We start from the raw sequence: 24,373 nt of genomic DNA on the forward strand, positions 1-24,373 counted from the left end.
TCAAATTATCATATTTACAATTAAAAGCTTTTATATTGTACTATAGAAACTATACAACCTTATTTTAATTTTAACCAAAAATTAAAGTGGTGATTATATTAAGAATGTTTTTTTTAAATTCTATATATGACAAAAAGGAATGCATCACATATAAACATAAAGCGTAACATTTTTTCACTTAGATAAATATCAATATGAATTTAATTTAACTTTTGTTGTTTCATTCACGTATATTTATATACAGTGTCACAAACATTTTAGGGGGAAGCGTAAGATTTATTTGTTTATTATAATATTTATATATATCATAATATTTCATTAATTTGTTGTTACATAAATGAAATATATATTTTTATTCATTAAAATATAATTTTACGAATATATATTATTATTAGTAGTAGTATATTTTATTTTATTATTTTTTTAAAATAATTCGTGTAATTACATCTTCAATATAAAACGGAATAAGGGGGGGGTTAGTTAAAATGTTAAGAGTGATAGTATAAGTCCTATATAATATTGTTCTAATACTAAATATAATTCTTTAGATATTCCTAATACTAATTTTATTACATTATGTCAACAGATTGGTATATATTTAATTGAGATTAAGGATAAATATTATTCTGATAATCTCAAACGTCGTAAATACTTGAATTACCTGATAAATTCAGAAAAAAAAAATGAAAAGAATAATAGTTACATTTTATTTAACCCCTATAGAGATATTTCGTCTAAATTAAATAATATATGCATACAAAAAATAAAAGAAATTGATACTGAATCTTTAACAATGCTTGAATAAATATACGGTTATTATAATTATTTTAGCAAACTTAATGGTAAAAAACATGTTTCTACTGATAGAATTTGTGGTAATTTTAAGAAATGTTATAACATTTACACGAATAATTGTGAAAAACATCAAAAAAGTAGTTAAATTGCTTTTTGCGAGGAGTTAATCAATTGTAAAGAAGCATTTGATAATAAAATTCACATGGTAACTTCTTGTACTGTTTTACCACATATTTATCACTTATGCAAATAGAATATATATTTGCTGTCCGTTTATCCAGAGCTATCGTATTACTAGCATCATTCTCTTTATTTTTTCTATATAAAGTTAAAAAATTATAGTAAATAACGTGAATATTCTAATACAATAAATATACCCATTTTCACAAAAATTTACAGGCACAAAACATTAATATATTTAGGTATATATACATGTTTTGTTTCATATAGTTTACTTTATTGAAATCATGCTTATATAATAGCTTAGTTATGAAAAAAATAGTTGAATTTAAAGAAAAAAGAGAATCCTTACAAAATATATATTAAGTATTAGATAGAAAATTTAAAGGAGGTTCTTATAGTATAGGATATCAACCACAATGCGATCCTTGATATAAGAACTACAGTTTATATTATTTGCAATACAAAATCTAATACTCATTGGTGCAAAAGATACATATAAGAGGATATTTCTTAATAAATGATAAAAAAAAAACTAGAAATGTATACAAGCGCATAAAAATTAAAAAAAATAACACAGCAATTATTCAAACAAAGGGTTAACATAAATACAGTACTACTGTTTGAGTCAGTAGAAAAAGGTCCACTTATATATGAATTTTTCATTAGAATAAAAACCACATAATTTTAGTGTATAAATATATAACACAAGATTGTGAAATAAATAATGATTTTATTACACATTAATATATAGAATCGTTTATTAAAGTAGTATTAATGTGAAAAGAAAAGAATCAAAAGCTTTAAAAAAAACACCAGTAATATTATTGTGCAAATAAAAAATAAAATTCATAAAATAAAAACATTATTCAAAAATTTAAAAGAATATATATATATTATTTATATCTTTAAAGTTTCATTATCATTTATCTAGTTGCCAATAAACAAAATTAAAAATTTAAAATATATAAAAATTTTAGTATTGTTGTTTTTGTATGGTATATATTCTATGTAACATTGTAAAAATGTTATTTATATATGTAGTTAAGAGATATTTATTCTACTCAATCTCTAATTTATATAGCAAAACTCTTAATATTTAGTTTATAATTCATATATATGTTCTTCTAAAGCACTATAATTAATTGTCTTTTTCTTCTCTAATACGTTTTATACATGTAACATCTGAAGTAGTAAGAAAATCTTCTTATGAAAAATAACAAACATATATAAATTTATTACATAATTATAAAATTTTATCTAATGTATATTATAAAATAACAAATCGTATATACATTTCTATATTGCATTTTTATTTGCTATATACCTAGAAAAAAATACAATAGTTATTTTCATAAAAGTAATAGCAAGTAACATTATAATACCTAAATAATTAGAATAGTTGAAAAGAAATTCATTTTTTATTCAGATTTCTAATAGAATTCCACTATTTTGAACTCCATGGGACTCATATATACATTATTATACATATTACATTTTAAAAAATCAGACTCTTTTTTTGCTGCATGTAAAAACTTCAGATGCATATATAATAAACAAATTATATATTTCAGAATTGGAATTAATATTAATTATTTTGCATAACTATATGATATCTTTTATTTTACCTTATATCTGCAATTTTGTTACTAATTTAGATATGGAAATGATCAGATTACTCATAATATCACATTTAAAATAATAAAACAAAAATATTTTTCGTTGAAATTATTTCACGTTATTTAAACATTAGCATGTTTGTATTAAGAGTATAAACGAAAATATGTTTGAAATAATATGATAATTAATTTTATGTTTCATAATAATAGTTTTATAGTAATCATAAATTTAATTCGGAAAAAAAAGTTCAGCATACGCTTCCAGATTATAATAAATATAAAAATACTATATAGTTTATAATATTTATTTAATCATAGATTTTATTTTTGCTACATATATTATATATATATATATATACATTTTGTACATCATTATGTACATAATTAATAAAATTATAAAAATATTATTCTAACATTTTGTTCTTAATTAATTTATGTAATGTCATCTTCCAATGTTTTTAACATAATCTATATAAACTATTTACTCACCTCACTTACAAATTTAACATACTTTTAATAATTTATTTTCTATAAAAAAATAATTTCAATAACAAAAGAATTGCTTTCATTTAAATAATAAAAATATAGGATTTAAAAAAATAAAAATTTTGTCAAAGATTAAAATGTTTTTTTCTTATAACATATATTCTTTTTTAATATAAGAATAAAAATATATTTTATTTTCTTAAAATAATGAAGTTTATTTTTTTCTATTTATAAATTAATTATATACTTATAAAATACATAATCTTATTAAATAAAATAAAATAGTAACTTGGACAAAATTAAAATATTAATCCTAATTACCAAAGAAATATTATTTTATAAGAATATTATTTTATTATACATTTCTAATTCCCTAAGTACACCGTTAAACAAAATCAAACTTCTTACAACAATTATTAATAACAATTTATATGTTATGCCATATTTCTAATAAAAATTATTTATATTGCAGATATTATGTTTACATTGGAGTAAAAAATATATAAATCATTGTAACATAATATATACATTACATTAAATACAAAAAAAAAATGTTCATTTTTAATGTAATGTTCATCATATAATTTCTTAAGTACGTCTACAGTTAATCATATTATTCTTCAAATAGATAAAAAATATAATACAAGTACTTTTCGTTTAAAACGGAAATTCTAACATTACTTCATTAATATTATATATTAATTTTAACTCACATATATATGTTTCTTATAAGAATATAATTATATACAGAGATACATATATTACATGATATTATTTTATTTTGATTCAACAATAATTTATAAGAAAAAATGACAATCATTAATACATTCAAATTTACCAACAGACAAAGAACATAATTTATAAGTATTAATTATAAGTATTACGTTCTAAATCCATGTACATTAATAAAATTATAGAAACAATGTGTATGTTTATTAAGTATATAAACTAAAGATATTACATATAACGTTTTATATAAATAAGTTATATAAAAAAACATGTTTCTTGTTATGCACTTTACTCATACATCGCCTTAATTCTGTTATATTTTTCATTATTTCTTAAAATCTTAGGAATTACTATTACAAGTATAACAACTAATATTAAGATAATTGTGCTAAATGCTATTAAAAAAAAATATTCTTTTGCCGTACCTAAACATTTTTCTATAGCATCCCACACAACACTCATATTCCCTAATTTTTTAATCTCATCTCCTGCTTTTTTTAATAGCTCTAATCCTTGTAATATGGGTAAACCTATTCCCAGAAAGAAAAAAAGTAAAAATATGGTAGTTCCAAATCCGTAATTTTTAAATTTGATTTTTTTTAAAGATATATCTCTAATTCTCCTCTTTTTTTCTAGAAAAGCATCATAATCTTTTTTTCTTATTAATTTTTTTTCAAAATGAAAATGTTTTCCATCAAATATTCCATTATTGTAATCTATAACTTCTGTATAGTACTGAGCTTTATTTAATAAAGGTTTATTGGATTTTGTGTTTTTTTCTTTATTCCATTTTTTATTATTAGTTATATATTTACTTTTTTTTTTATTATTATCTGGAAAAAATTCGTTTAAATATATGTTATTTGAATCTTTATCCTTTTTACATTTTGCTAATAATCGATAATTTCTTTTGTCTAATATTCTACACTGCATAAAATTCTCACCTACAAATTTGTTAAAAGTTAACTAAAAAAAAACATTATTATTCAAATGAACAAATATTTTAATTGTAAAAAACTGTATTAATAAAAAAAAACACAAAAATTATGTATAATACAATAACATAACTAATATTATCATACCTCATCATGGTTAAAAGAGAAAATCCTCTTTAAAAAAGTAAAAGTAGTTATTATAATAAATAAGATTTGATTAATTTTTAGTTCCATATTATATATCTATAATATTATAAAATACAAACTAATGAATAAATTAATAATAACATAATACTTTTTTTTATTAATATATTTTGCTTTTTAGTAAGATATTAATAAAATATATACAACTATAATGTACAATTAAACAACTACATATAAAAAGATATATAATAATGTATTATATATTTTTTACCTAAATGTTATATAAAAACAAATTGTATCATTAAAATAAAAGAATTTGAATTCATTCATAAATATACAATATATATAATTTAACTTTTTATTTAATGCAGTATTAAATATTTTTTATCATATGAAAATATTCAGTTTATAAGCAATAGAGAATGTATAGAATATATATATATAATACACTCCTTTATATATTAAAACACTTATTAAGGATACTAATGAATTTATCCTGTTTGTAATACTAATTTTACAAGCATCATTTTTTAGAACAAGTATATTTTATTCTTAATAAATATTAATTATTATAGCGTAAAATAACAAATAAAGAAAATATTTTGTGTTGTGTTAATTATTACCCATAGTTTAGTTTCCTCTTATTCATAAGAAGTTTTTTTGATATTATAAATATAATTAAAAAAATATAATTTATAATGTAATATCTAATTTACGAGGAAATATATTCATAAGGAAATCTAAGAAATAATTTCTTATGATTATGCATTTATTTTTGTAAATTATAATTTTTATAATTAAGTCGCTGTTTAATTGTAAATAAAATATTTTTAAATTTATCCATTTTTTTTTTTTTTTTTCCTTATTAATTTATATTTTGAATATTGTAATGCAATTAGAAAAAAAGAAAATCGTAAAATTACAAGAGAATTATTTCTTACTTATACGCTTATACGTAATTTTTTCATGTAATATCATATTTTAACGAATTATCATAATACTATATATTAAAACAAAAGAAATTATTATTTCTTCGTAAATAATTAATGAAACGTTCATTGCTGTAATAAATTTTGTAATATATATAAAGAAAAATATATTTATAAACGTATAATAAAGTTTTTATTTTAATATTTTTAAAAAATACACTTTAATTAAAATGAAATAATTTAAATTTATTCCTAATTATACTAGGTATATTATTAAATTATTTCATCGAGTGTACTAATTAAATAGTATTTTTACAAATCCTTTTCTTAATAAACTAAGGGAAAAAAATTTTATTCCATATTATTTTGAAATATTGAGTTCATATAAAATATACAACATATAGAATACATATATAATAGGTTTATCTATTATTAAAATATTAATTACAAATTTTATAGATATTATCCTAATAACAATTAAATATTATAAACATTATATTTCACGACTTATTATTAAAAAAAAATATCAATTATTATAACAATATAATAATAAAAAAAAATCAATGAAAAAAAATATAATTATATGTTTCTTAAATTATAACATATGATCCAATTAGTCCTTCAATTAATATATTATTTTTTTAGCGTATAATATATTTAAAAAATTAAATTTACTTTATTCTACCTAATATATGATTTAGTATCTATTTTAAAGTCAAATTAAGACTTTTGTTTTATATTCGTACCATAATTTTTAAAAGTTGTAATCTTTGCGCTCAAGTGGTATTACGTAATTTTAATGAAAATTATTTATAATCATATACTAAATTTTATATTATTATTTTTTTTAACTATATATATTCAGATGTAACAATAATATAATAAAAAAACAAAAAATAAAATACTTATTGCTATAATAGAACTGTTACGTATATAAATGGTTATATATTTTTTTTGAATGAAATAAAATATTTGAATATATTACATTAGTCTGTAAAATTAACAAAAAATTAAAAAATTATTGATGTTTTAATTAAAATGTATATTAGATATATTTTCGCTTTCCTAGGAATAACCGCTTGTACATCACAATATCATATTCCCTTTTAACTTGAGTATGCTTTTTACAAAGAAATAATTATGAATGAGACATTATATTTATATAAAAATATTTTTTAAAAGTGTATTTAAGTGTAATAACTAAAAAATATATAAACTTTATGTTTTTGTGTTCATTTATATCTATATAAAATCAATTTTAACAAATAAAAATATTCGAAAAACCATTCCATAACCAAATTTCTGTATTAGATATATTAAATGAAACAAAGCGAAAAAATATATAATTTTTTACATACAGATTTTTAAAAATTATCTAAAAAATAATAACCATATTATTTATAAATTATCTATAAAAATATAATTGTTTTTTTTTTTACTTTGTGTTTAATAAATTGTAATTATTTTGAAGATACTATTAATTGTTTCTATAAACTACATATATTCTCGTGTATATTTAAAATGTTTTCAAAATTTTACACATTACATAATTATAGACAATCTTGAAAAATAGAATATATATAAAAATATTTAAATACATTTTAACCTATTATTTCAGAAAAAAATAAAATTAGATTCATTACAGATAAAGACAATTTTTATTTTCATAGATATATAAAACACATTATGAGATATATAATCATTAAAAACAAAACAAAACAATTCCATAATATAATACATCTATCTGTAATTAACTTAAACTAATTTCTTTTATTGTTTTGTAATAAAAAAAAAAATTAACAAATTACATAGTCTATATATTTTCAATATAATATATATTTATGTAGAATTTCCAAAATTATCTTTAATATAGCAGCAAAATACACTAATAATAAATTACATTCTTTTAGCTCTTCCTTTAATTTTAAACATTCATAATTTTAATTTAAAAAACTATTAAAATTAATAAATATTTAATATATATATTATATAATTATATACATTTTTTTTTTCTTTTAAACCATCCCTAAACATCCCCACCTTTTTCAAAAAGGGATTAACAAAAAATATATTCTATAAAATATATTTCATAAAACATATTTTATAAAATATATATTATATTTTTTCTAGTTACAAATATGTATATGTAAATGCAACAAAACAGATTCACGTTCTTACATAAATTATAAAATAGGACACATTTATAGTTAATATAAATCTAATAATACATTTTAATATGTACTTCCATAAATAATAATTTTAGACTTAAGCTGTAGAAGAATAGGAAGTACTACATATTATATTTATAAATTAACATACTATTTCAATATAATTGTGTAAATTATCCTATTATATATTAATTTTATCTCATAAAAATTTATTTTTCATAAAAACCTACTTACATATAAAAAAATATATAAAAAAATCGAAAAGGCGACATTAAACAGAGATATCATATTAATGAACACATTTAAAAAACTTAAAACATTTATATTCACAAAAAAAATTAAGACATATTCTTTTACAGTTGAACATATGAATGGGTATATTTATGTAAATTTACGTATAAAATTTATACTGTTTTGAGAATATTTATTAAGAATATCACTAAAGATAATATATATTAGTTCTTATTGGATATTTCTTTTTAGAAAGAATAATATCTCTTACTATTCATTTATTTTTTTCTGAACTTGATTTTTTCATATTTTTTAACTTTTTTATGATAATAAATAATCCCTAATATTAATGTGAAACCCAATATAACGAACGGTATGAAATATATTAGAATACCAAATAAATGCCATAATACGTGTTTTTCACTAACAGTAATCGATGTATTAAAAGCAGATTTCCAAAACCCATCGAACGCTTTCAATGGTTCTAAAAAACTTTTCAGAGTATCATTAGCCAAGGTTTCTAAATGGGTCCAAACCCCTAATGCACTCCATAACCCCTTATTCTCATCAATCAAACCCCATGATAAATCTACTAAGAGTATGATTAAAAACAGTGAAAAAAATAATATAGGTAAAGTAAAACGTAATCTGTATTTTTTAAGCATTATTTTTTTGTACATCTTATCAGTAATTGATCTGTTTTTTTTAAGAAAATTCTCATAATCGAGTTCCTTGAATATTTTTTTTTCCAAATGGGAATATTTTTTGGTTTCAAATGTACAATATTTTTTATTCATATCTTTTTTACGACTTCTTGTTATAGTTGGTGAACATTCATTTGATTTATTCATTTTGATTTGCACCCCTTCCTCACTGTTACATATATCTTTTTTGTTAGTCAAACCAATATTTGGCATCTCTTCTTTTGTAAGTATAACCTTTGAATCGATATTATACTTATATCCTCCTAGTAATCGATAATTTCTTGCTTCAAATTCTTTCGCACAATTGCAATGCTTATTCAATGACATGTCAAACATGCCCTAAAAAAAAATGTAAATATTTTATATTTAATAGTATAAATAAGACAGAGGTAAAAAAAAGGTATTAATAGAGAAAAAAAACAAAAAATATTATGATTTCAAATATCCTTAAATAAAATTTTCATACAACATCACTGTTAAAATGAAGCACCCAAGATAATAGAATAAACTCAACAATATTAAAAAGTAAGAGGGTCTTTCTTTTTTGTTCCATGATACAGATATTTAATATCATAATATAATCAATAAAGAAGAAGTTAATAATAATAGAATATACTTCTAATGATAAAACGAAATATTTAAAATAATAAAAAAAAATTTATTATTTCTGTATAAATATATAATAAAATATACATAACTATAATGTACGTTACATATTCTATAATCAAAATTAATTTTTAAAATGCATTATGTAATATTTATCTTAATTTTATTTAAAAAAAATAATAACTTTCTTTGAAATCATATAATTCGATTTAATACATATATATTTAAAATATATAATTTAAATATTCAGTGTAGTGTTATAATGATATAATATTTTTATTAACCTTTTTCAGAATAAATTATGAAAAAAATATTCGAATACATATTATATGTAAATATTGAGTTTATACACTATGTAGAATGTAGAGAATATAAATATAATATATTCTTCTATATATTAAGAAAATAACTAATAATGTTAAAAATTATAAACAATTAATAATTCTGATTATATAAATTTTTATTTTGAAAACGTTGATTTTTATTAATAAAATATCAATTATTATAATAATACAATAATCATAATAATATAAGAAAAAAAACTTATTAATTATATTAATTAGAACAAATGCATTAATTCCTCCTCAAGTAAATATACTTTTTTATAGTATACAAATTCTTTTTAAAATAGAAATTTATCGAACTACTTAATCTATGTAGAAATATATATTCTAAAAGCAAACAAGGTGTGATTTTTTATTTTTGCACCTTAATATTTGAAAATCATTATTTTTAATTACGTTTAAGTTATACATTCCATCTAAAAGAAATTTTTTTACATTCATATACATAGATTTTTAAATTTTTTTTTTAATATATATATTCCAAAGTGATATAAAAATATTAAAAAAAAAAAAAAAGTTTAAAGGTAAAGCAGATATATAATTGTTACATTAAATTTCATTAATTTAAAAATATATCAATTGAAGCAAATTTACTAATTATATATATATGATATAATATGCTTAAATTGTGAAATAATAAAAATATATTCAACTAAGATATATTACTTAGTGATTATTCAATTCATAATATTAGAAAGAATAAATTACTTTTTATATATTCTTTTGAAAATACATAATCACAGAAACATATTTTACATGGTAACTGAAATGAATGAGTATAAATATATTATTCCAATATTTATCTCTTACATATTGTAACCATTAGAAATTTAATTATAAAAAAGTTTTATAAAAAAATATTCCAGTCAAAAGAACATTCACTTTATATTATTGATGTCCTTAAAAATTACTATCTTTCCAGTTAATAATTAAAACTTAAAAAACAAACAGATGAAACCAAAATACTATTTATAATTTACAAAAACAAGGAAAAAAAAATTACATATATTAAAATTAACATAATTTGATATTTTAATATGTATATTAGTTTCATTATAACTTTTATGAAGACACTCAGGTTCTATTTTTTCGAACATTTTGAACAGCTCACATTTTTTCTCTCACCTAATTCTTATGTATATAATGTGCTTTAATCCATTATAAAAATTTATAATAATCTATACACAAAAATTGTAAATATATTATGAAAAATAAGTGCACTATATAATAAAATACTGCTAAATATTTACTTATAAATATTGTTATTTTTAGAAACATTTATTGATCCTATGTATTTTTTGATCTATTTATTTTAAGAAACAATAAGTTATTCATCTAGATTATTTACATTCTCTAAATAAAGAGACCATATATAAAAATATTAATTTACAGGGAAATATTTAATTTTTCCCTTATATATATGTCATATGTCTTTGTTGTTTATAATATAACAGTAGTGTTTAAATACTTTTCTAATTATGTCATGTTTATGTTTATTTAATAATATTATTAATACTTAGTACATACATATAAAAGAAGATAAATATAATATTAGATTACAATTTCCATAACATCATTTCATGTTTATGAAAATTGTATATTCTAACATATGCAATAAGTAATGCGTTCATTTAAATAAGCATTTTTTATCCAATTTATTGTGTAACTTGGTTTCAACCGTAACTTGAATGGATCTATTCTTTTGTTGTTCAACAAAGGTAAAATTCCTGAAAATCCCCCCTTTTTTATATTTTTAACACATTTTATATTCGTTTTAATTTTAGTAAATTTTTATTTTTCAATTAATATATATAGTATGCTTATATATGGTGAAAAATATTATTTATTATATAATATCCATATAAATGTACGTGTTATATAAAAATGAAATATTTTTTGTACATAAACGGAAAACGTTAAAAATGAATATAATAGTAATAAAAATCGTATGGCTAGGTTCTAACACATGAACAGCTTAAAATATACTAATAAACTAAATGAACCTGTAGAATCTCAATGATACATCATTTATGTCAAATACTCTTTCTAAGATAGCGTACCATTGGTACAAACTCTTTCTGAACTACTACATTTGGATATATTTGTTTATATCCTTTAATAACATTAACATATATTGCAGTATTTTTAATATTATTTATTTAAAAATATAAATTATTCTATTCAAATATTTCAAGCACATCTTTACAAATATCCAATCTCCTCAGACAAGACATTAATATCGTAATAGTGATGTATTGAAAAATATGTAATATTTTCTAATAATAGCTTATGTTATTTTAATTTTCCTATTCTATTCAATAAAAAACAAATATAATGATTTCAAAATATTCAGATAATAAAAATGATTAATAAAATAGCTTGAATTCTGAAAATAATCTAAAATATTCACGTAACAACAGGTGTTATATAACATGTTATATTGTAGTAAATTCGTATTTATAAATGTTCAATAATAAGGATCGTTCCGCATATAACATAAAGTAATAAAAAACTTAAAGAAAGTGTTTTTTTAGAAAATACCAAAAAAAAAAAAAGATTATAACAACTTTTTTTAATATTAATATTGTAGAAGCAGTATCGTATAAATGAGTACAGATCTAAAAGAACGACAAAACTTTAGCGTAATAAGACTCGTTTGAACAAGTTTACAAAGGTAAAAGTAAAAAATATAGGAAATCAAAAAAAAAATATTTATGAAAAGTTATATTTTATAAAGTAGATACATATAAATTGTGAAAAATCGTCAATTCTAATTTGATATACTGTACCTATATTATCATTTAATACACCCATTCACAAAAAGCGTATTACTTTTTATAAGCAACTCATCCATATTATATGTATAAATGGAAATCTAAGAGAAAAGACGAATTAATAATTATAAAATATTAACGTTAATAATAGCTGTAACAAACTTACAGATTAATCATTAAATTAACTAACTTTTCTTAATAATAAATATAACTTGTCCTTTTATATATAATTGAACTTAAGTAATAACATTTGTACTTATTTAATTAAATATTGTGAATGTAATAAATTATTGAACACCAATTTTAAATTATCTTTGTTAAAATCATAGAATTTTATATTAAATGAATTGAAAATATTGCAATTATATGTAAATCAAAAGGAGTAAACATATTATTTAAAACATAATTATATTATCAAATATTTTACATTAAGAAAACAAAGACAAATAAAATTTATTTCATATTTGTTGAAATCATATATATATATATATAAGTTACTTTTATAGAGTGTTTCGATTCTATATTTATATCTACAACTAAAATAATATATGTAAAATTAAAATATATCATAAAATAAATTTTTTCATATACATTATTTTTAAGGATGTATTCATTATTAGAGGGTATTAATTATTATATATATGTATGTCATATAATATGAACTATAAATTTTAATACGTAAATTCTATTTATAGTAATATATATCACAGTTACTGCGTTGTTCTTTTATACATAATTAATAAGAAAAAAATATGTTATATTATTTAAAGTTACTAAAAAATGTAACATTGTATTAGCTGCATATATATTTCATCTTCATCCTCTACTTCATCATATATATCCATTGATATTCTCTTAGTATAATTTATGTGAAATATTTACCTATCATTATATATATTTTATTGTTAAATATTTTTTAAATAAATAATATATTCGTGCCATTATGAAGGAATATTTAATAACTAATATGAATATTTATTAATTTTTTCATTGCTTTTAATTAAATGTAAACGGTGAACTCCATTAATATAAATTAAATTTGTTCATATATTACAACAAAATAATGAGAAATATATTTAAAAAAAAATTTTCTATATATATATTTATAAAACAATAAAAATACAAAATATACATATATTTATAAGATAATAAAAAATAAAATAAAGAAGAAAAAAAAAAAATATTGTTATATAAATATTTAAAGCAATTAACTTGAATTTCTTCCAGTAGGTTCTCATATATTTAAGAAAATAATATATTGTTTTATGTGACCTCATATGCATCTAATATTATATGTTATTTATGTAGTAGTATCACATATATAATATATTCAAACATAAAGATTTAAAAATATAATTACTAGAAAAAAAATAAAATATTTTTACGTATATTCCCACATGTAGGCTTATTAATCAAAATATATTTAAAATAAATGAGTTATAAAGTAAGGAAATAAAACAAAAAAATATATAAAACAAAAAATTTGTATAAATATAAATTCGGAAATTAGAAATGAATAAAACCTATTATCCTTTAATGTAATAGACTCATTAAACATTAACATAATAACTTAATTTTGTATGGGAAGTAATTATTTACATAAATTTATAATTAATATGCATTTATTTATTAACGTACTCACTATTCTATAACTCTTGTGTACTAGTTTCAAAAGAAAAATTAAAATTAGTAACTGTATTTTTAAATTATGGTTCATTAACCTATGATATTCTCAATACATTTAAAATTTTATGTAATTCCATATAGTGACTCATATATTAAAATGTATTATAAAATAATATATTAACTTTTTCTTTTTTTATGGTAAAACATATTTGTCATTGTTGTTTAAATGATATTCTCATATAGTTATGCAAAATAAAAACAAAAAATAAAGGTGATTTTTTTGATATATTCATTAGAATATATCTCTAAATAATTACAAAAACAAAATTAGAGGGTTCAATATTTTTTATATAATTTAATATAGTATAATAATTCATTTACATGGAAATATAATATTATTATTATTATTCATTAAAAAATTATAATTTAATTTACTACTTTTTTAAATGTACAGAATAATTAATTTTGTTATAAAAATATCCAGAAAATTATTCTTATTTCGAATAAATAGATGTCTTTTCTTTCATTATTTAATATACCTAAACATTCATTTTATTAATTAAAATATTTCCGAAATGAAATCATTCATAAACAAAAGAAGTAATATGCATGTACAGAACATATATATATGAAATAAATTACTCTATTTTAAAATTTCTTAATGGAATTATATATATACCTCAAATAATTCAATTTTAGATAAGTGATATATATATATAATAATGAGTGTCAGTTACAATTTAATTATGTGGTTTCTAGTATCATAGCAAAAATTTAGTATAATTTATATATTATCTATTCTGATCCTTAGACATAAGTAGTAAATACGTAAAAGAATTAACAAAATAATTATGGCAAAATTATAGCTAATATTAAAAATAAATAACAAAAATAATATAATAAAATATAAACATACTAACAGTACTAATAATTATGTGTTTTTTAGATTATATAGTTTCAGAGAAACATAATAATACGGTGAATTATTTGTATTAATACGTACAATTTTATTTATATTTTTTGGTTATCATTAAAAAAAAAGGAAAAAATGCAGTATATTAATAATGTTTTTCCATAATGAATTGTATATTACATGATGCATCTCATATGTAGGTTTATATTGTTAGCAACTTGACTTTCTCTTTATATATAAAACATGAAATTGTTCATAAAAATATTTACTTGTATTAAATATTAATGTAGTTTTAGGTAAATATCTAGTTATTATATTTTTAAGGTTAATATAAATAGATTATAAAATAAATAGTAGTGCATTCATTATTTAATATTTCATATAAAAATTATTATGTAAATGATAATTTTATAATTTCTTTTAATTAGGAAATATTAATTTAACAATATGCTTTTGTAAAATATAAAGTAATAAATTTTTATTTTTCTTTCAGATATATATTCAGAGCACACTGTAATATTATAGTCACCATGGAAAAATGTTTTAACTCGGTAATATTAATTATTTTTTAAGATTCATAATTTTAATTATAAATTGCATATATACTATAAAATTATAACATATCTACCATAAATAATAATGCCTAAATAATTCATAATAATTCTAAATTTAGTACCCAGTTGTTCAGGGTTTTACAACATTAAATTTGTATACACAACAAGAATTTAAACGAGTTGGTGCTAATATTATATCTCAAGTCTCTTCTTTAAAAAGTGAAAATAAAAAAGAAAAATTTAGAGAAAAATGCAAGAGCCTGGCTGATTATCTAATTAATACGAAAGATCCATATAGGCGTTATCAAGAATATATTTGGAAAGGAGCACTAAGAACTTGGTATAGTAAGAACTTTACAGGGATTACTCAACATGGTGGATGTTTTATGATTTTTAACAATGAAGAAAAAAATCTTTTAGAATTAATTTATGATGCTTATGATTTCTGCGAAAAAAAAGAAAAATATATGCAAATACTAAGTAAGTATAAAAAAATATAATAGTAGCATATATGACTGTAATGGTGATCAGAAATGTTTTAGTAAATGTAGCGAATATGAAACGTGGTTTGAATATAGTAAGATACAACTTCAGGATAAAAGGAGTTTCATTGAAAAAAGCTGCAAAAACAAAAAGGAACTATTGGAACTTCCAAGAACCAAATGCAACATACTGAAATCTGAAACATTTAATCAAACACCTGTATGCATATTTAACCCTCCAGCTGTACCTGAAGATTCTCAGTCTAAATCAAAAAGTGTGGAATCAGAAGAAGATAATATTAAGGGTCAAGTTCTATCTGCATCTGATAATCAAAAAAACAAAGAAGATTCATCTACAAATTCAGATAAGGATGAAGATAAAATCTCTACAAAAGTTGAAGTTCTAAATAAGGAAACCAAAACAAGTCAAATTAGTCTTACAGAAAATGAAACACCACATTTTTTACAGTCTGAATCTATAAGTCCACGATCTCAAGATTCAATAAAACGCCATGATACTGAAATTATGTCATTACCTCCTAAAGGGTCAAATTCTGTCTCACTAACTCCTTTCCCCACACACCCTATAATTCAAAGTAATGCTACTAATAATTTTTTTATATTTTAAATAATTAAACTAAATAATATATATATTTATAAAATTATTATAGGTCCCAAAGCAAATTCACATAAGATATATATATCACATATTTTAATAAGTTTTTAGTAATTATAATATTTTCCATTTTTATTAAAGTAAAATTAAATTTAATTATTAAAACTATAATAAACATTTGATTATTATAATAATTTATACTATAAATGATTTATTATTACATTAAAGCACGTATTAATAGGTCTTTTTAAAAAAAAAAGAAGATAAAAAAAAAACAAACAAAATTTCTGAAGATTCTACTACCTTCGCGATCTGACAGAAAAAACATGTTTTTAACAGATGACCCTTTTAGAGGATCAATATTTGATGATGATGAAATCATAAAAAAAATAGAAATACATGAAGAACACAAAATAAAAAATGTAAACACGACAAATATAAAAAAGAAAAGATCAAAAACTATAATAGAAGTACATATGGAAGTACTCAATGAATATAAAAAGGATGAATGGGAATCAACTAAAGTAGAATTATTAGAAATATGCATAGAAGAGATCATGAAAGAGCATTATAGAACATATAATAATATAACAAATAATGAACATATGGAGAATATTAGTAGTAGCAATGAGAATGAAAAAAACAAAATACTATGGAATAAGTGGAGCAAAGCAAATAGAAGTCTTTCTAAAAATCTTAGAAAAGCATATTGGTTTATAAATTTAAAAAATGAATGGAAAAATGAAAAATCTTCCTTAAAAAAAACTGAAGAATTTAATAAGAATCATAAAAAAGAAATTCAAAAACTTCCATTTATAGAAAGAGAGAAAGAGTTATGGAAACGGTGGATATCAAAAAAAATTATTATTATAGAACAATATATTGAACAGGACTTGTCTGAGGAAATAACAGAGGAATTACAAAATATGTCTTGTGAATATGAAAATGAAGGAACTCACGAATATAAAACTTTGATAAATACAAGAGAAGTGGAGAACAAAGGTTATAAAGAATTATATAAATATATAAAAAAAAAATTACTAACAAAATTGTGCATACTCGTACTTATGCTAATATTAGATGAATGCCAACAAGAAGAACATATGGAATATAAGGAATCCTATTTGGATAATTCCATAAATGAATGGAAAAAGGAAGAAATAACAAAAAATATAAATGATATGAGCGCAGACGCTTCGGAAAATAAGGAAAACAGCGGTGATAAAGTAAATACGAAAAATATGGAAAATATTAGTTATATATGGAAGGATAATTTTAGAAAAGAGTTAAAATATTGGACTACAGAAGATGATACATATGTAAATTCCATGAATAGTGATAATTACGCAAGCAAATACTATTGAATAAAAGAAAAATGAAATATATAAATTCATAATATACATCTAAAATATATTTCCATAATATTTATCTATAATAAGATGACTCCTATGAAATACATTTTATACATTGTTTTGATATCGTAAGGAAACCCTGGAAAGTAGAAGGTAAAGTAATAGATAATATAAGAGAAAAAACAAAGATGATATATATTGTTTAAAATGAGGGTATATAAAATATATTTCATTTATATATACATTTTTTTATTCGTACTAGAATACACATAAGAATCTTATATCAATACTTGATTCAATAAAAATTTTCAGATTTATGTATATATATATATATAATAAAAAAAAAATTAATATTAATATATTCCGAAAATATTATACTTATAAGAAAATATTAAAATTTTGAAAAATAAATAAAAAAAAAAAAATAATTCAAAAATACTATTTTTTAATTAATATACCATCACCATCACTTAAATTTATATAATTCTATTTTATTCCATTCGTGATTAATATATAGTTATTTTCACACTCAGAAAGGTACTTAGTTGTTTCCTTTAAACATTCCCTTTTTTATCCATGTCAATTTTAAATAATATAAAAAATTTGTGAATGAAAAAACATATACTTTAAAACATATGAAAGCATAATAAAAATATATATATAATTTATATAATTCATTATATCATAAAAAAATATAAATTATGTACATAATAACATTGTACTAAGCTAGTATAAGTCAATATATATAGAACGTTAATACTATTCGTTTATTATAAAACATTAATCCTTTATCTGTTATATATATAAGATTTTTTTTTAATTATTTATGTTTTCAAAAAATCAAGGAGCAATTTAAAAGAAATTTTTTTTAATAAAGAATTTAATTTAAAACATAAATACTATATTTTATAATACATGCAAAATGTTCACATGTATATATATTTATAGAAACATATCATTTTTTTTTTCTGCATATATAACTTTTATTAAAATGAATATTTACTAAATCATTGAAATTATTAAAAATGTTAAAAGTGATAATAATGAAAATATACTGATTATATAACTTACTATTTAACGTTCATTCAATATTTTTCAAAACGATATAAAACAATTAATAAAAATAGTTCTTTTAGTTTTCTTAATTTTTTTTAATTCACACATTATAATTCAATAACATCTTTATGAAATTAAAAAAATACAAGTTGAATATGAATATGTGCATAACTTAAACAGTACTCAATTGATAAGTTCCAACAATTTTTTAAAACCAAGGAAAATAAAAAAAAATATATTAATTTTATAGTAAATATAAAAAATATAATTTATTTTTATTTGTTTCCTTTAAATTAAATTTATGATTTCATTCTTATTATGTTCTATTAATAAGAAATTTTTAATTATTTTCTTTTTATGTATTAAAAAGAACATTTTAATTTTTATTTTCATCTTTTTCCTTTTTTTATGATTTTTGTAATTACACAATACTATTCCTTTTTTTTCCTATGAAGTTAATAATATTAATCGTTTTTAGACTTTTTTGTATTATTTTTTAAATTACATCCATATATATTAATATTTATGAAATAAACTAATACTAGATTTATCTGTGAAAATATGAAATCCATTTAGATATTTAATAATTTTTTACTGTTACCATATACCTTAAGAAACATAAATTTTTAATTACTGCTTTATAATATGTAAAAATTTTAATAAGATTATGTTGTCTATTTTTTAAAAAATACCACTGATTCAGTAATATAATTAATAATTAATATAACAAAAAACTATTTTTCTTATATATTATAGTTATCTCGCTCAAATATTGCAATTTTAATTGAAATATATATATGCACCTGTAATATGACATTGTTATAATACATAAAAAAAATATATTATGATATATTTATAATAATTTATTAATACAATAATTATTTTTAGATATTAATACGTTTAATATTTCAACAAATTTAAAAAAATGAATATAATTTTGACATTTTCATTTTATATTAGTAGAAATAAAAATATAGATCCTATTAAGTATATTAGTTAAGTATAAATAAAAAAACTTTCAAATCGTACTTTTACGCTTTATCATATAATATACATATGACATGTATTTTTAATTATTATAAAGTTTACATTACAACTACAATAAGCATTTTCGATTTTTTTTATTTTTGATAATTAATATGCTCACCTAATAAAATTTTTAATTTAACTAAAATTATTTAAAATTAATTTAAGTACGTTAAAAGTATATTAAATATGAAAAATTATTAAGGAATATTAATATATGCATACGTATGAATGTAGTTATTAATTAAAATATATATCGTTAAAGCACAACTGTTATGTTTTGGAATATATTGTGCACAATAAAAAACCCCGAATATTCTATTAAACAAAACATATTTATAAAAATTAGTAAAGCATTATAATAACATAATAAATGAAGAATTATTTGAAATATAAAAATAATAGTATACTTAATAGTAAGAAAAAGATAGTAATATATTGAGAAACATAGAATATCTATCATTAAATAACAATAAAAAACATTTATTTTAACAATTTTAACAATTATTGTACTATTTCAGCCTCTACACTTTTTATGACGAAAAAGATATTTCATTCCATATATGAAATAATAATAAAAATAAATGCTTTTTATTCCATTTTTTATTTTTTTTTAAAATATATTTGTTTATATGCCAAATATATTAGTACAATTAAGATAACTTATAATTTATGTATTACACAAAATATATATAATCGTAAGATATTTTAGAACAAATAGTTATATAAAAAAAGGGGAAATTATATAATATTATTCTCTAAGTACTTTGAAATAAATATTATTATTATGTTAAACTAATCTCTCATATAATGATCATAAAGAAAATAGAAATGATATACACAAAATTGGGAAATATTGTGACATTAATCCTCGCAATTATTTTATTACATATGGAAATAAAAATACGTATTATAAACAAGTTTACTAATGGTATATATGATATATAGATTATGGTGATAAATTTTTATTAGCTTATTAATACATATATTTGTTATCCTATAAGCACTAACGATTTCAGTAATAAATTTTATTAAATGAGTTAAGATAATTAATAAATATTTTTTTATTTTTAATATATAATTATAATCAATTTAATGTACAAAAACACCTAATTTTTCTGCATATATTTATTTATCTAATATAAAAAAATATATTATGCCATGCTGCAATATTCTAAAGAAGTAAAATTTTAACTTCTACTTGTAATACAACGGATAGAATTAGCAAATTATTTTAATATTATACGATATAGTCGATCCATGGAATATTACGCTTATAATTAAAACAATTTTTTTGAGGATGTATATTTTAAATTTAACAAATAAACTCCCATTTTCAAATACTTTTTCTTAAATTTCCTTTTCATTTAATTAAATTTTAATTTTCGTAATATTCGTGAAGTTCAGTTTGTTAAACAATATATATATTATTATGACATATTATAAATATTAAATGAAATATTATGAACCGTATTAATTTAATTTAAAAAAATAATAATAATAAATATGAAAATTATATACATAATAAATAGATAAAATTTATCGTATTTTAGAAGGCCCCAAGTGGTACCTAAATATATATTTAATATAGTGGGCAATTTATATGAGAATGAACTAAAATTAATTTATTTTTTGTATAATATATCAGTTCAATTGTATAAACTTCACACAAATAAAAAAATGGAAAAGTGCATTTTTCTCTATAATATTTTTTATTTACAACAAAATAACCATGTTTTTAAAATTATCACTTTATAAATTAAAAGCGCTTATTTTATCTTTTACTAACTACTCTACCTTATTTTAATATTAATTAAAAGTAAAGAGGCAATTTTCTTAAGTAATTTTGTTTTTAAAATTATATGTATTAAAAAAAGGAATAAACCTGATATAAACATATTATATATATATTTACATTTATATAAATATTAATATTTTACCAATTTAATATTCGTTATTTGATTCACGTACTCTTACATACAATGACATCTGGAAGTACCTATGAAAACGTAAAATTAATTTTTATTTTATAATTATTATATATATTGTTGTACTCAATGGTTCATTGTTCTTGAAATGATATATAAATATACTTAATGAAAATGTAATTTTGTCTATTTATATATTATTATTATATATTTTCATATTTTGGAAGAATACTGTAACACTATATCTTAAATATAGAGATGACTTTGATAATAAAGCTATACCAGATACTCAGAATAGTAGTGGACATAAAGAAAATCCTGCAAGGAAATATATGCATATTTATTCTGATGATGGTGATTTAGTCAATACATGTCAAGAAATTGGTAGATATTTAATTGAAATAAATGAACACTATAAATATGATAGACACAATCGTTGTAAATACTTAAATTACAGGATAAATTCAGACCAAAAATATAATAATCCTAGTTGGTTTAAGGAATATGAACAATTTTCGTCCCAAATAGATAATGTATGCAAGAAAGAAATAAAAAAAATTGATTTTCACATTTTAAGAAAACTTGAGAACTTATACAAATTATATAAGGATTTTAACAGTTTTATTACTCAAGAAAAAACCACTAGTAGTAATTGTGAACATCCTAAAAATTGTTATGATTTTTATATTGAACATTACAGGGAATGTGAAGGAAATGTATATAACGAATTTTGCGGAGAATTAAGAAATTTTAAGGAAGTATATGATTAACACACGGAGAATCTAACTACTTATCCTCATGTACCAAAAATTTTAGTACCTCCAAAAAGTTATGTTTTTGCTTCCAGTTTAACAACAACTGTTGTATTATTAACATCTTTTATTTTATTTTTTTTATATAAGGTTAATTAAAATTATTCTTAAAATAAAGAATATTCTATTACATTACGTTTCTTCATTTTCATAAGTAATTACCAAAACAAAAAAATTATATTTTTAAGAATGTATTTATTTTCTTTTTTTCATATAGTTTACTCCAGTGAAATCATGGTTAAATATTCATTTAAAAAGTAAAAAAACAGTTGAACTTGAAGAAGTTAATAAAGAATCAAGAGAATCTTTAAAAAATATCTTCGAAGACGTTTATAAAAATTATGAACGAAGTGTATATGATATAGGTTATCAAACTCAAGGGCATACTTGATACAAATCATTATAATTTATATTATTTGCAACAGAAAAACTAGTACTCAGTTGTATCAAAGCTACATACTCGGAGAAATTTATTAATAAATAATATTAACTAAAAGTAAACAAATAAATAAATTTTAAGAAAAATTACAATAATAATGATATAAAAATTAAATAAAGAAAAGATGATTATAAATGCAATAATATTATGAGAACCAGTAACACAAAAATCCATTTACACATTACTTTTTCATTAAAATGCATAAACGATAATTTTATAATTTAAACATATAACACAAGATTATTCAGTAAATATTTATTTCCTTATAGAATAATATGAAGTAATGATTATTAGCTATGTACTAAAAACAAAAGGAAAAAAAGTTAAGTAGACATATAAATATTAATCATAACATGCATAATATTATTACATAAACAGAAAAAGGAAAACCATAAAATAAAAACCTCATTTAATAAATAAACAATTAATATATTTTATATATAACTAACTTTATTTTAATTTCTTATTATTAGTTGTTTTTTTTTGCAATTACATAGAATTAAATATTTAACAAATTATGCACACATTTTAACATTTTTACTTTTATCTGCTAGATATGATGTAAAGCATTGTAATAAGGATAATTATAATTTACTATAAGGAATATCGATTTTACTGCCGATTAAAATTTAAATGGGAACAATACTATCCATTGTTTAATAATTTATAAATAAGATCTTCTAGAGCATCGCTCTTTAATTTTTTGCTCCCTTAATATCCTTTTATTTGTACATCATCTAAGTAAACAAATATATATATAAAAAAAACATATACGAAACTATTTTGGAACTATACAGTTTTCACTAAAGTGTATTATAATAGTAACATAGGGTATTTAAACTTGTATGTTTAATTTTTATTTATTTTATACAAAAGGAAAAATATATAAAATATTTCTATTAATACAGTATCAATTAACATGGAA

The 24,373-nt window shown here is 19.0% G+C and overlaps 3 protein-coding genes and 2 pseudogenes across 3 annotated transcripts, besides 2 other annotated features; 3 read left to right on the top strand and 2 right to left on the bottom strand.

The window, feature by feature from the left end:
- Window positions 1–442: 442 nt before the first annotated feature.
- On the top strand, window positions 443–1,341 carry PmUG01_11011000 (annotated as a pseudogene).
- Window positions 443–1,341: a sequence feature (PIR protein, pseudogene).
- Window positions 1,342–4,097: 2,756 nt separating this feature from the next.
- Window positions 4,098–4,978, bottom strand: PmUG01_11011100 (fam-m protein; the record flags this gene model as incomplete). Its single annotated transcript, XM_029005759.1, has 2 exons — window positions 4,098–4,775; window positions 4,892–4,978. The coding sequence occupies 2 exons, from the start codon at window positions 4,976–4,978 to the stop codon at window positions 4,098–4,100; spliced, it is 765 nt and encodes a 254-aa protein (XP_028862316.1).
- Window positions 4,979–8,494: 3,516 nt separating this feature from the next.
- On the bottom strand, window positions 8,495–9,473 carry PmUG01_11011200 (fam-l protein; the record flags this gene model as incomplete). Its single annotated transcript, XM_029005760.1, has 2 exons — window positions 8,495–9,259; window positions 9,387–9,473. The coding sequence occupies 2 exons, from the start codon at window positions 9,471–9,473 to the stop codon at window positions 8,495–8,497; spliced, it is 852 nt and encodes a 283-aa protein (XP_028862317.1).
- Window positions 9,474–15,713: 6,240 nt separating this feature from the next.
- PmUG01_11011300 (STP1 protein) lies at window positions 15,714–18,199 on the top strand (the record flags this gene model as incomplete). Its single annotated transcript, XM_029005761.1, has 4 exons — window positions 15,714–15,734; window positions 15,857–16,221; window positions 16,280–16,815; window positions 17,175–18,199. 4 exons carry the CDS (start codon window positions 15,714–15,716, stop codon window positions 18,197–18,199), a joined length of 1,947 nt encoding a protein of 648 aa, XP_028862318.1.
- Window positions 18,200–22,251: 4,052 nt separating this feature from the next.
- On the top strand, window positions 22,252–23,400 carry PmUG01_11011400 (annotated as a pseudogene).
- Window positions 22,252–23,400: a sequence feature (PIR protein, pseudogene).
- Window positions 23,401–24,373: the final 973 nt, after the last annotated feature.

This window comes from Plasmodium malariae, assembly GCF_900090045.1.
Source record: "Plasmodium malariae genome assembly, chromosome: 11".
In the NCBI taxonomy this organism is placed as follows: domain Eukaryota; phylum Apicomplexa; class Aconoidasida; order Haemosporida; family Plasmodiidae; genus Plasmodium; species Plasmodium malariae.